Below are 12,230 nucleotides of genomic sequence, written 5' to 3'. Positions count from 1 at the left end.
CATATCTCCCAGCCTCTCTCCACCGTATTTAACTTTCTAAACTTTAAGTTAAATTTAGACACACTTCAAGAAGTGACATTAATTATACTCTGTTGCTCAAACTTCAAAGTTGTATAATGAGCACTGAATGATATAAGTGCTAATTACGGACATTTCTGTTTGGCTTCTGTTTAGATTCACATTTTACATCTCCACAACCTCTATCAATGGCACTCTGTGCTGATTGACAAGAATCTTTCATTATGGGCTGGGGATTGGCTTCCTTGCCAAATGTTCCATCCAGGAAGGAAGATGTGCTCTATCAGCACAGAGAGACATGCATATGAATACAACTGGAGGATTGCATTTCCAGGTCCTCTGATTGGCATTCCAACATACACTGCAGTATTTCCTCAGCTGTCAATATTTTAAACATTACAAATGTTGACCATTGATAGTGCTTTTATTTTATAATTATATATAAAATTATAATCATAAATGCAAACCATCTATGTCAGACCTCATGCAAAGTTATCAAGTTCCTTTCGTTAAATAGTAAGAGTCCAAAAGACATGGAATACTTTTAAAGTTAGTTAGCTTTTATATATCACTGCACCTATTTTTGGAATTATATATGTGTTTAACATTCCATACATTGCTTTTATTGAAGAATGGACGAATAAATAAATGCCATTTTCTATTTCTTTTAGTTGTTATATTTTGATCATTGCAGGTACATTCATAGTAGAGAGCATGCAAAATAATCTAGGTATCTAACCCCTGTTTCCTATCTATATTTTAATTACAGTACTTTGATAACATCTTCAGTTATTTCTGAGCTACCATTGTAAATAGGGTATGAGTAATGCATTTCAGTTTCACTGCAAGCTTCGTCACAAAAAAAAGGTTTCTTTATAAATATGTGACTTAAATACAGTTTCCATACCAAATATATAAAAATAGTCATTTTTTGATAAATAATTGAACAAATTGATTTACATGATACAATGTGCGGCTATGAACCAGCTGTAGTTGGCTGATTGTCTAGGAGGCAGCATGCAGTGCTAATTGTCCCTGTGCCTTGGCAGAACTGACAAATGAACCAGCAGGAGATGCGACCACCCAGGGCAAATCGTCCCATTGATATCCATCTGGGATATCTCAGCAGAGATTTTTTTAAAAGAATCCTTTGCTTCAGGCAAGAATTAACTTGCAACAAAAGCCGTTTCTATCCCTTAGCCCCCGATCTCCAACTCTCTTGTGCCTGCAGGGGGTATTTGATCACCTTGGGGATCTTGCAGAAGGAGCCAGCAAGCTACTCCATGTTATCAAATAGTTGCTGAGTTATAAACTGGAGTCCAAAACTCTTACACAGTTCTGAAAGTTGTTTCCCTTTACTTTCTTCAGTGGAGATACCATTGGTTATTTTTTTTACCACTTTGTTTCAAATTAAGCTGAAATTCCAGCTTCCCACCCATCCCACCTCCCATCCCCCCCACCACCACCACGTCACTTTCCAGGACTGTTACCTCTGCAATTTGAATGAGATGCAGAAGGATAAAGCACTAATAGAATCATAATATATTTATAATGGACAGCTTCAGAGCATGCTTTTGGTGTACGTGTGTGACAGTTTGTCACCATCATTATACATTAATGGAGTTGTCATCCTTTAAATCAACTGAACTTGTCACAATGTCTACGGGTGATGTGGTTGTGCTTGACAAAGAGATGCTTGCCATTCCTTCAAGTTCCCAGGAAATGGGTGAATTCCCAAGGCCCGATGAATCAACCGGACCCAGGTTTGAGATGCTGCTCTCTTTTGACTTGCAGTGGGCCACCAGTGAGATTGGAGTCTCGGGCGATGAACTTGCTGAAGTTGACAGGGTAACTGAAATGGACTGAAGAGGGGTTAAGGTGCTCTCCGGGTATGGAGGTACACATCTTTCAAATGGCAAATGGTCAGCCTGCGGGAACTGGCAATGATGAGAATGAACTGGAGAGGAGTGTGTGTGGTAATGCTCACTCTCCATTAGTCTTTGAGAAATCATTCCTATTGCCTGAGAGTTACTGTATTGGACAGCTGGGTCTAAGGACCATACGCTTGATGCTGTTGTGCTTGGTGCTGGGTTTGTTATTGTGCAAGGGGCCGCTCCCCTTTGCATATGGAAACAAGGCTGATGTGACATCCAAGTCATTCTCGGTCTCAAGTTGTCCATTGTATGAGTACCATGTACAGGCCAGAAAGGAGAAGTTTTCTGTGCTGCCAAAAGTCCTTCCAAAAGATGCACGACACTGTGCATGTCCTTCCCCAACTTAGACACTTCCTGGGTTAGATTATTCATCTGCAAAAATATACAAAATTATTATCACAGTTGTCTGTAAAGTCTCAAACATGGCGATGTACAGGTGTAATTTATTGCATTTCAACATTCAAATGATACACATTTTTGCTACTGGTTCTATGCCTTTTGATGGGCCAACCTTTGTACAGGGTTTCTGAAAAGGGTTTCAGACGAAGGGTCATGGACCCAAAATGTTGACTCACTTTCCTTTCTCCATAGATGGTGCCTGACCTGCTGAGTGTTCCCAGCGGTTTCTGTTTTTGTTTCAGATTTCCAGCATCTGCAGTATTTTGCATTTTGTTTAACAGAAAGCTAAGCCGGACTCTTTCCCCCGAGTACCTGTTTTACATATGTAGACAAGTCTCCAATTCTGTAAATCCCATCCTCGATAAGGATCAAAATCAATTTATTTAGTGGAGGAATACTGTCACAATATTGGCTGGTTCTGAACTGCTGCCATTCATCAAACTGAGTTAACAGGAAGTGATCTGTTAGAGGCATAAAATGAGCACACACTCTGTCAGCTCGTATCAACCCACCTGACAGAAAATGGAGTAGCCTGCAGACATTTCCCCCCATCTCATACAAACTAGGCCAGTAATTATTTGGATGATTTTAAAATAACTGCCTTTAGTGCTCAGATGGCATTTACCAATAATGCATTAAATCTGCCAGGAGACGGAAGCCGGTGAAATTTCTCTTGCCACTAGATGTAGCAACTTTGACAATGTGCACTTATAATGGTCACTGGAAGAACATAGTGTCAAAGTTGCAGCACCCAGAGGCAGGAGGAATTTAACACCTTACAAGATGACACTATCACACGCTGCAAACTTCAGTGAACAAGTCTCCAATGGCTTAAGTTTATACTTGTACATTCTGACAATTTAGGAAGACAGGGTGACAAATGTGGTTCATGAGATGACGATTATCAACAGTGTTAATTATTGCATCACCAAAAAGTATACATCAGTTATTTTAAGTTATCAACAGGTCTGGGATGAATCCCACTTCCCACTTCAACATCTGCTGTGTACCTGTGATAAAGGCCTTTCAGTCTCGCTGCACCAAATACTCCACGAGTATAACTGATGTTCCGTATCAGTCCTCAAATCAATCATTGAGAAACACTGGGCTAGATGTAGCAATAGTCTAGTCCTACTTCACAATTGTTATCATTTTACTATCCTTTCCTAACACATAGCACAAAATTTAGACAAATATAAAAGTAGACTCCACGAGGTTAGCTGTCATTTCGTCAGTGGGTCTGACAGGCAGAAATCACAGCCAGCTGCAATAGTAGTTCATGAACATTCCCAAATGTTTCGATAACTGAAGATGGTTCGGATCACACTTTTCGTCAGTGGAAATGTTATCACAATCCACACTGCATTTTTCAGCCCAATTCCAATCCCAGCACCAAAATATTCTGCCTTGACTTTGGAAAGAATGTAGTTGAACAGAAATTGTCTTTGATCAATTGTTCAGCTCCCAGGAGACCTTACTCCTCCTCCAAGGAGCATAGTCACTCATTGATCATATGCTATCTGACAAGCACAGGATTTGAACCCTCACCAGGTGGACGGCCCTCACTAGTTGGATAACTCTGTGCGATCTTTCTGGTGAGCAGCACAGCTCAGCATAAAATGCATGAGAGCATTGCCACCTCTTCCTTGGACACACATCCCTTCTCATTGAGCAATGTTTCCACCATGGGAAGTGCGAAGCTTAAGCAGCAGCTGCTTACCTCTCTGCAAACGAATGAAGCGGGAAGCCCTGGATGTACAAACATGTGTTCATAACTAAGACTCCAGGTAATGCCTTTTAGCAGCTGTTGCCCCAAGCCTTAGAGTTTTCTGATCTTCAGCGTGGTTTGGGGATTACATGGATTTAATATACATAGGTTAAGGTCATGCAGAAATATGAATTCTGTATAAATTTGGAATATTTTTCAATAGTAAGAATTAAGACTGAATTTAAGAACTTTCCACAATTTTGCACAATTTAAAATTTTAACACAAAGCGATCTAAAATTATGTGGAATTCATGGCCCAAATTTTAAAAAAAACACTCCTCTTGAAAGAGAGAAACCTGGATTATCTGAAAAGAGCCATGTCAAATAGACTATTTTCTGCAGGGAATCTTCTGTAAATAGCAGGGAACCCAGGAAAGACCTTTGTAGAAATTTGTCAGTCATTATACTTGGAAGACATTTTCCAATGATTAACATATTCTACTTTCTATTGCCTGGCATTTTCAATTCAACTCTCTAATTTGTCATTTATTTCAAGAATTTTATCCTTCTTAAAAAATCTCATCACCTTTTTTGTATTTTGAAAATTCAGGAAATGTATATCAATGTGATAACTCTCATCTACTAGTTTAGTTAGATCTTCTTCTTTGAGGCATTGTCTATGATTTCTAAATCCATGTTGACTTTGATGTTCTTTAGATGTGCATTGATAGCTTCCTATGTAAAGCCCTCAAGATATTTCAAAGCCGCAGATGTTCAGCTAATTTCTTTTATAACATAACACAGTGTACAGCAGTAAAGAAAGAAATCTTGGAGTGTGCAGCTAGAGGGAAAGAGAATAAATCATAGTTACTAATATAAAAAAACTTGTACAGAATAAGTCACAGTATCTGGACTACTGCATGTAAATCTGGTTGCTGTGTTATACTACATTAGGATATCATGGCAGTGAAGTGTAACTAGATTGAGAGCTGCAATTAGGCATCTAAGTTGTAAGGAGAGGCTACAGAAGTTAGAAAAGTTTGCATTAAAAAANGGCTCATGGAGATCATATTGAAGTATTGAAGGTACTAAGGAATAGAGATAAACTGAATACCAATATGCTTAACAGTTAGAAACCATATAAAAGGGCACATAAACACAAGCTCAAGAGGTAGAGGTGATCAGGCATTTAATTACTTCCCAGAGAGTGGAGAAAATGTGGAATAGACAGTCCAGGGAATTGGTGGAGGCAGATTATGCCAAAAATATCAAAAGGAATTAAATAGCAGTTTGGTGAAGAGAGAAATTGATGGAAACATATTAGACAGAATAGTGTAGGACATTTAAAAAGATTATATTTACGTTGAGAGTTTTGAGATGCACCACAATGTTTTTTTGTGGTGGTACACATTCCTATGTTTCTAAGCTTTGTGTCATCTCTGAGTTAGAAGGTGGGTTCAAGCCCCACTTTGGACTTTGAACTTCTAGTCTAGGCTGACACTCCAATGCAGTGCACATGGGGGACAGGGTGCTGTGTAGTCAGAGGTACCATCCTTTTGATGAAATGTTAAACCAAACTCTCGTCTACCTGTTCAGATGGACATTCAAAATCCTATGGCACTATTTGAAAAAAAGAAGGGAGTTTCTCGCGCTGTCCTGGCCAACATTCCCCCAAATAAAATTGATCATTCACTTCATGCCTGTATCTGGGACATTGCTGTGCTCAACTTGGCAAGAGCGTTAACCTACAAACGCATAGTCACTGCACTTTACAATAAAATCATATATGACCCTTTGAGATACTTCGACAATAGAGATCAAAGACAAGAATTATTATTTGTATATTAAGCACTATTTAAAATAACAATGTATAGAAGAGGAGTCTGAATGAGAAAAATCCATAAGGAGCAATGGCCTGAAACTGTCCAAAGGAATTTGTTGCTAATGCAAGGACAAGGCATGGATGAAAATGGGAAAATCATGTCTCCACATACTATTAGAAAATATTTGAAACTTTTCGTGAATTTTCATCCAAACTGACAGAAAATAGTAGTGAGATGCAAGATTTCTGAAAAGGCAATTTGTAACAAGAATGTAACTTTCAAGAAGCTTTGTGACATTGCAATCACCTTGGAAATGTGTCCTTTGGTTTCCATCTGTTAAATGTTCAACTGGAGCAAGGAGCCCTGTGGAGCATTCGTCTGCTTCTACTAATGGAATTAACTTGTGTAGTGCTCCAAACAGCACTCTCATCATGTTTCATGCTTTGTGTGATCAAGTGAGAAAGCATTCAACATGCAAATTGTATTGCATTTTGTGTTCTCTTATGCAGTACATACACACAGGCAAAACTGCATGACAACCTCTAATCTGAGGCTGGAAGCTATTTTGGGGGATAACAGAAACACATCCTCCTCCTGAAATATCCAGATACAATTATCAAGAAACAAACAAAAAAAGGTGAATTTATTGTGTATAACAATATAATTTGGGGGTTCATTAGAGCTGAGAGGTAGCTCACAAACCTATTACTTCTGGGACCTAGGATTGGATACAGCTCAGAGTAATGAGGTGAACACCTCAGCTTTCTACAGACTGCAAGGATGCAAGCTGTTTGTCAGCTTGGTTCATTTGGTAGCAATTTCACCTAAACTTTAAAAGTCAAATCAACATTATATAATAATCCTTGCAATTGATATAACCTCTATTAAATCATTGAAACATCTCAAAGTGCTTCACAGGATTTTACTGTAAACTGTAATGACTATTTATTAGTGAACACGATTGCCAATATGTGCATAGCAACGTCCCACAAACAGCCATGAAATGAATGATGAATTTTATCTGGGGGATTGTCAGTTAGTCCAACGGGAGAAACACCATTCTCTTTTCGAAAAGTACTGGCAGACAAGCAGTGGTTTAAAATCTCATCTGAAGGACAGCACCTGACAGTATTTTGCAAATCACGATTAAATGCTCCAACCCAAAGGAGGAGGTTCAAAGGCTCTGCCGGTCATGTCAATGGCTGCTGCCAGCTAGTGGCTTTGGGGTATAATGATTTGCGTGAAGTAGGTGTGTGCACAGTGAGGCCACTGTTCTATAAGATCTTTTAAGAAGTATGAAAAATGACTTAGGAAATTGGTTAGATATTTACTAGAATCTAACAATGGGGAGAGAATAACTGAGTATCCAGATTCATATGCACTGATCATGCGTTTGTGAAAGGTAGATCATATCTGACAAATCTAAGAAGAGTACTTTTATAGAACCACAGTGGTGATTGATAAAGGGAGAAAACAATGGATGTCATTTATATGGATTTTTAGAAACTATTTCAAAGTCTCACATAAAAAAGCTAAATTTAAGACACTCGAGGGGAGAAATTCTATTTGAGCCTAGATTTACCGTATGGTGAATTAAAGTCAATGTTCTTATAGTTATTTTGTAAACTATAGAAAACTGCCTGAGATGTTAAGACTGAATTCAACAATTTGCTAAATTCTGGATGCTCTGAAATTTTGTATAAATAATGATAATAATAATAATCTTTGCATTTGATATAGAGCTTTATCATGTTGTCGAGACGTCTCAAAGTGCTTCACTGATATACTGTAAACTGTGTATTTTGATGGTGAACATGGCAGCCGCTTTGCACGCAGCAATGTCCCAGACTGCCATGGAGTGATTAAATAGAGTAAATCTACACTCAGATGAAATCTCTTCCTAATAGAGTTAAAGATGATATTGTGTCACAGATAGGAAATTGGTAAGATAGGAAACAGAGATTTGGTATAAAAGGGACCTCTGATTTGCAAATGGTGTCTCCCAGGAATCAGAAACGTTAAGGGGGAAAAACTGTAGGCAAGTTTCCTTACTCCACATGCCTCTGTTTATTTAGCAGTAAATACGAACCTGGTTGTTTGTCGATTGGCAGATTGCTTTCTAGGGGGTAAAAATCCCTCCAAATAAATAAATAAATAAAATTGATCACTCACTCCATGTGTGGGACATTGCTGGGTGCTGCTGCGTTCATCCATAAAATACACACTCAATCCACTTTATATCAAATGCAAGGATTATTATTATTATCAGTCCAAGGACCCTAACCCTTCACCCTTTGTATCAATGAATGTGATACAGCAATAGAGAGGACTGTTCCTGTGTTGTAAATTGTGGATGAAAGAAAAATATAAACAGACAGAATAAGTGAGTGGGCAAATCTATGATGATGGAGTTTAACATTGCAAAATGTCATGTAGGACACCTGGGATGGAGGAACAATGGTTGAGAATATGTTCCAAATTGGGAAGTACTGTACAAAGAGGAATCAATGATCAGCGAGAACTTGTGGTTTAAGTTCATACATCATTAAAATCTAATTTGCAGGTGCAGAAAGCAGTGAAGAAGGTAAATGGGATACTGGAATCTATTACAAGAGTTTTGAATATAAAGGTAAGAAGGAACTTCTCCAATATGTACAGCACAGTTAAGGCCTTAGTTGGAGTATTATGTTCCCTTTGGACACAATCTTTAGAATAATATTATAATAATATAATTGTTGCATTTGATATGGCACCTTATCACATCTTCGAGACATCTCAAAGCGCTTCACAGAAACACTGTAAAGTGTAGTGACTGTGTGTTTTGTTATACTGGCCTTGGAGGGTGTCCATATGGGATTAAAGATCTACCAAGAACTAACAATTTTGTGGAAAAGGTGGACTAGCCAGAATGGCCTGTTCCTGTTTTACTATGTTCATATTGCTGTGTTTAAGACGCTGCTCACTGTGATCATCACTTTAAGATTTTCCAGTTGATCAGGAACATTTTGTTTTATCTACTCAATTCTGGCATGATCCAAATTGGCAGTTAGTTGCATGCACACTGTGATTTAAGTAATTTCTTAATAATGTATTCTCTCCACTGCCCTGCTCCACCCCTCTGCTCCACCATTAGAGGCCGTGCTTTCAGCCACTATGCCCCAAACCTTTGGAATCCACTTCTTCAATCTATCTGGCTTGCACCCTCCCTCCCATTTTTCAGACGACAACTGCAGACCTTCCTCTTCGACGTGCCTACGGTCACCTCCTCCTGGCTCGGCAGTTGGCTCCTTCATTGCTAAGTGCTCTGAAATGCTACCCTGCTTGAAGGGGATATAAATGCAAGTTGTTGTTGTTATTTTTGATAAAGCAGTTTACAGTTGCTGATCCAGTCAGGACACTGGATGAAACTCATTTCTCTTTTTAAATATTCTCCTCTCTTTTTAAATATTATCATAGGATTTTCAATCTGCTCTTAAACAGGCAGACCAGTTCTTGGTCTAACGTTTCATCAGAGAGATAGTATCTTTGACAATGCAACACTGCCCCAGCACTCCAATAGAAATTTAGTTTAGACTATAGTCTTAAATCTCAGTATGGGGTTTAAATTCACAATATTCTAACCCAGATGTGACAGTGCTAACCAACTAAGCCAAACTGATAATTATCTCAAAGTAGTGAGGCTACAATGATCGCTGAAGACAAAATGGGCAATGCTGACTCCAGACTTAAAAGTTAACTGTCATTGTCACACACATTAAAAATGCTGCCCATAAACACTGCATATAGGTTGGCAGCTTTCCTATTTTAAGCCCTGCCAAGGTTTAATTCAATGTGATTGTTGTACTGCAAGGAACTGTAAATGGTATTTCTGAATTGTCACTTGCTACATCCAAAGTAGTCTGATTTTGAGCACAAGAGATGTCACATCACAATAAAAGCCTGATATATCTGAAGACAAATGGAGCAGGTATTTCTACTTGGGTCTGAGAAATTGTGCTGATGAAAAATTTTTTTAGTCAGCCGTGTGTCTGACACATGCAGAAATCCATCACCATGCATTTGAGTATCCAAACTAGACTGAGTGTTCCATATATGAGGAAATTTCCTGAGTTTGGAAAGGAATATGCACTTTTTCCCTAGAGGGCTGCACTCTGCTTACTGAATTCTGGGCAGTATTAGGCCCAGGTTCACAAGAGCCAAGGATTGGGGATCTCAGATTGTGTCTATGCATTTCTTTCTCCAGATATATTGTATTTAATAATCTCAAGACTTTATCTTGGGGCCTTGTTCGACCCTCAACTATCCTTCCTATCCCACATTTGCGCCATGACCCGCCTTGCTTTCCCCCAGCTCCGCAACGTCGTTCGGCTCCGACACTGTCTTACACCGCAGGCGCCGAAACCCTCATTACATTGAGGCTCGACTATGCAAATTCACTGCTTGTCGGCCTCCCCAACTCCTCTTCCCTCCACAGGCTGCAGATCATCCAGAACTCTGCAGCCCGTGTCCTCTCCTGCACCAGACTCTGTGACCCTATCACCCCCATCCTCGCCCAACTCCACTGGCTTCCCATCACACAGAGGATACAGTTCAAGATCCTGGTCCTCACCTTCAAAGCCCTCCATGGTCTTGCCCCCCACTATCTCTCCGACCTCCTAACCCCATACCATCTTGTTCGCTCCCTCTGCTCAGTGGGCACTGGCTTGCTTCACGTCCCCCACTTCACTCACCCCACTATCGGTGGGTAGACCTTCCGCCACTCCGCACCCACCCTCTGGAACTCCATCCCACAGAGCCTCCGTCACGCCCCCTCCCTCACCACCTTCAAGACCTGCCTCAAGACCCTTCTCTTCAACCATGCTTTCGATCTCCCTGCTTCCCCCCCTGCCGTCCCCCCTCTCCCACCCCGAACCTCAGCTCGGGTCCGAAGCTCTGTCTGTCCAACGTCATGGGACGTCCTCCTGACGTGAAAGGCGCTATATAAATGTAATGTTGTTGTTGTTTATCTATTGGAGTTAGGTTAAATACAATTCAGTAAATCATTAAATGATACAATCTTGCAATAAATCAGATTATGGAATAGCAGCGTTGTGAAGCGAGCAGTCTATGTCTCTACTGGTACTCAGCTGGAGTTGCATCTGCTACAGTTAATCAAAATATAACATGGACTCAGTTCAAGGACTGAACATATGTTTCTGTAATACAGTTAAAAAGACACAGAAGCGCATCATTATTTTGGTGACAGCACAGGTGAGGGATATAGAAGTGCAGTTGCTGATCACATTGACATGGTGAAAAATAACAGAGGTGTGTACAGTGAACTATGAACATGTGGCATACACATGTGAACATGCCCACAAATTTTAGGTTTGTGCCAGTTCAGTTCAATATCGCCACCTGTCAATGCTTAGCTCCATTAAAGAGATGTTTTTATTGAGATGTGATGAATTCTCTATGGATTAAGTGTTAACAATAATAATCCTTACATTTGGTATAGCGAGTTCAGGTCAGGAAAACACCCCGAAATGCTCAACAAGGATATACTGTAATGTGGCAATTGACATAGTGCGCACTCCTGTGCGCAATGGCTGCCCCGTTTTACCCACAAAATATATAATCAATTCACTTTACAGTATATCCTGAGAAGTGCTTTGAGACGTTTCAACACTGTGGTAAGGTGCAATTATTATTATTATTATTGTGCAGTGACTTCATTTTGTAGGTGAACATGGCAACCAATTTGAGCATAGTAACAACAACAACAACAACGTCAGGTGCGACCCCCAAATTATCCTTCCTCCCCCACACCTGGTCCCTCACCAGCACCGCTTTCTTCCACCTCTGATGCATCGTCCGTCTCCACCAATACCTCTCTCCAAAAGCCGCTGAAACCCTGGTCCATGCCTTTGTCACCTCTCGGCTGGACTATTCTACTCCCTCCTCACCGACCTCCCCTCCACTACCATCCACAAAATCCAGATTATTCAAAACTCTGCCACCCGCAATCTCACCCGCACCAAACTCTGCTCCCCGATTACCCCAGTCCTTGCCAGACTGCACTGGCTGCCTGTCCCAGAGAGGATCGACTTCAAGATCTTCACCTTTGTCTTCAAGTCCCTGCACTCCTCTGCACCCCCCTACCTCTCTGACCTCCTCTCTCCTCACAACAATGCCCGTTGCCTTCGTTCCTAGACAACTGGCCTCCTCCTTGTCCCCCGAGTCCTCTGCTCCACCGTCGGCAGCCATGTCTTCAGCCACTATGCCCCGAGGCTCTGGAACTCCCTTCCTCACTCCCTTTGCCTCATCACCTCTCTTCCTATTTTCAGGTCTTTGCTGAAGAACTTTCTT

The 12,230-nt window shown here is 40.4% G+C and overlaps 1 protein-coding gene across 1 annotated transcript in view; it reads right to left on the bottom strand.

Annotated features, from left to right (window-relative positions):
- Positions 1-1,596: 1,596 nt before the first annotated feature.
- The window catches only part of kcnh8 (potassium voltage-gated channel, subfamily H (eag-related), member 8), a 150,156-nt gene continuing 139,522 nt past the window's right edge, over positions 1,597-12,230 (bottom strand). Inside the window, exon 16 of the mRNA XM_042332486.1 lies at positions 1,597-2,324. Within this exon, the coding sequence (XP_042188420.1) occupies positions 1,626-2,324 (699 nt within the window). The 3' untranslated portion in view covers positions 1,597-1,625. The remainder of the gene's footprint in view (positions 2,325-12,230) is intronic.

This window comes from Callorhinchus milii, unplaced genomic scaffold (assembly GCF_018977255.1).
Source record: "Callorhinchus milii isolate IMCB2004 unplaced genomic scaffold, IMCB_Cmil_1.0 Scaffold2, whole genome shotgun sequence".
NCBI lineage: Eukaryota > Metazoa > Chordata > Chondrichthyes > Chimaeriformes > Callorhinchidae > Callorhinchus > Callorhinchus milii.
This window is presented reverse-complemented; position numbering and strand designations above follow the sequence as displayed.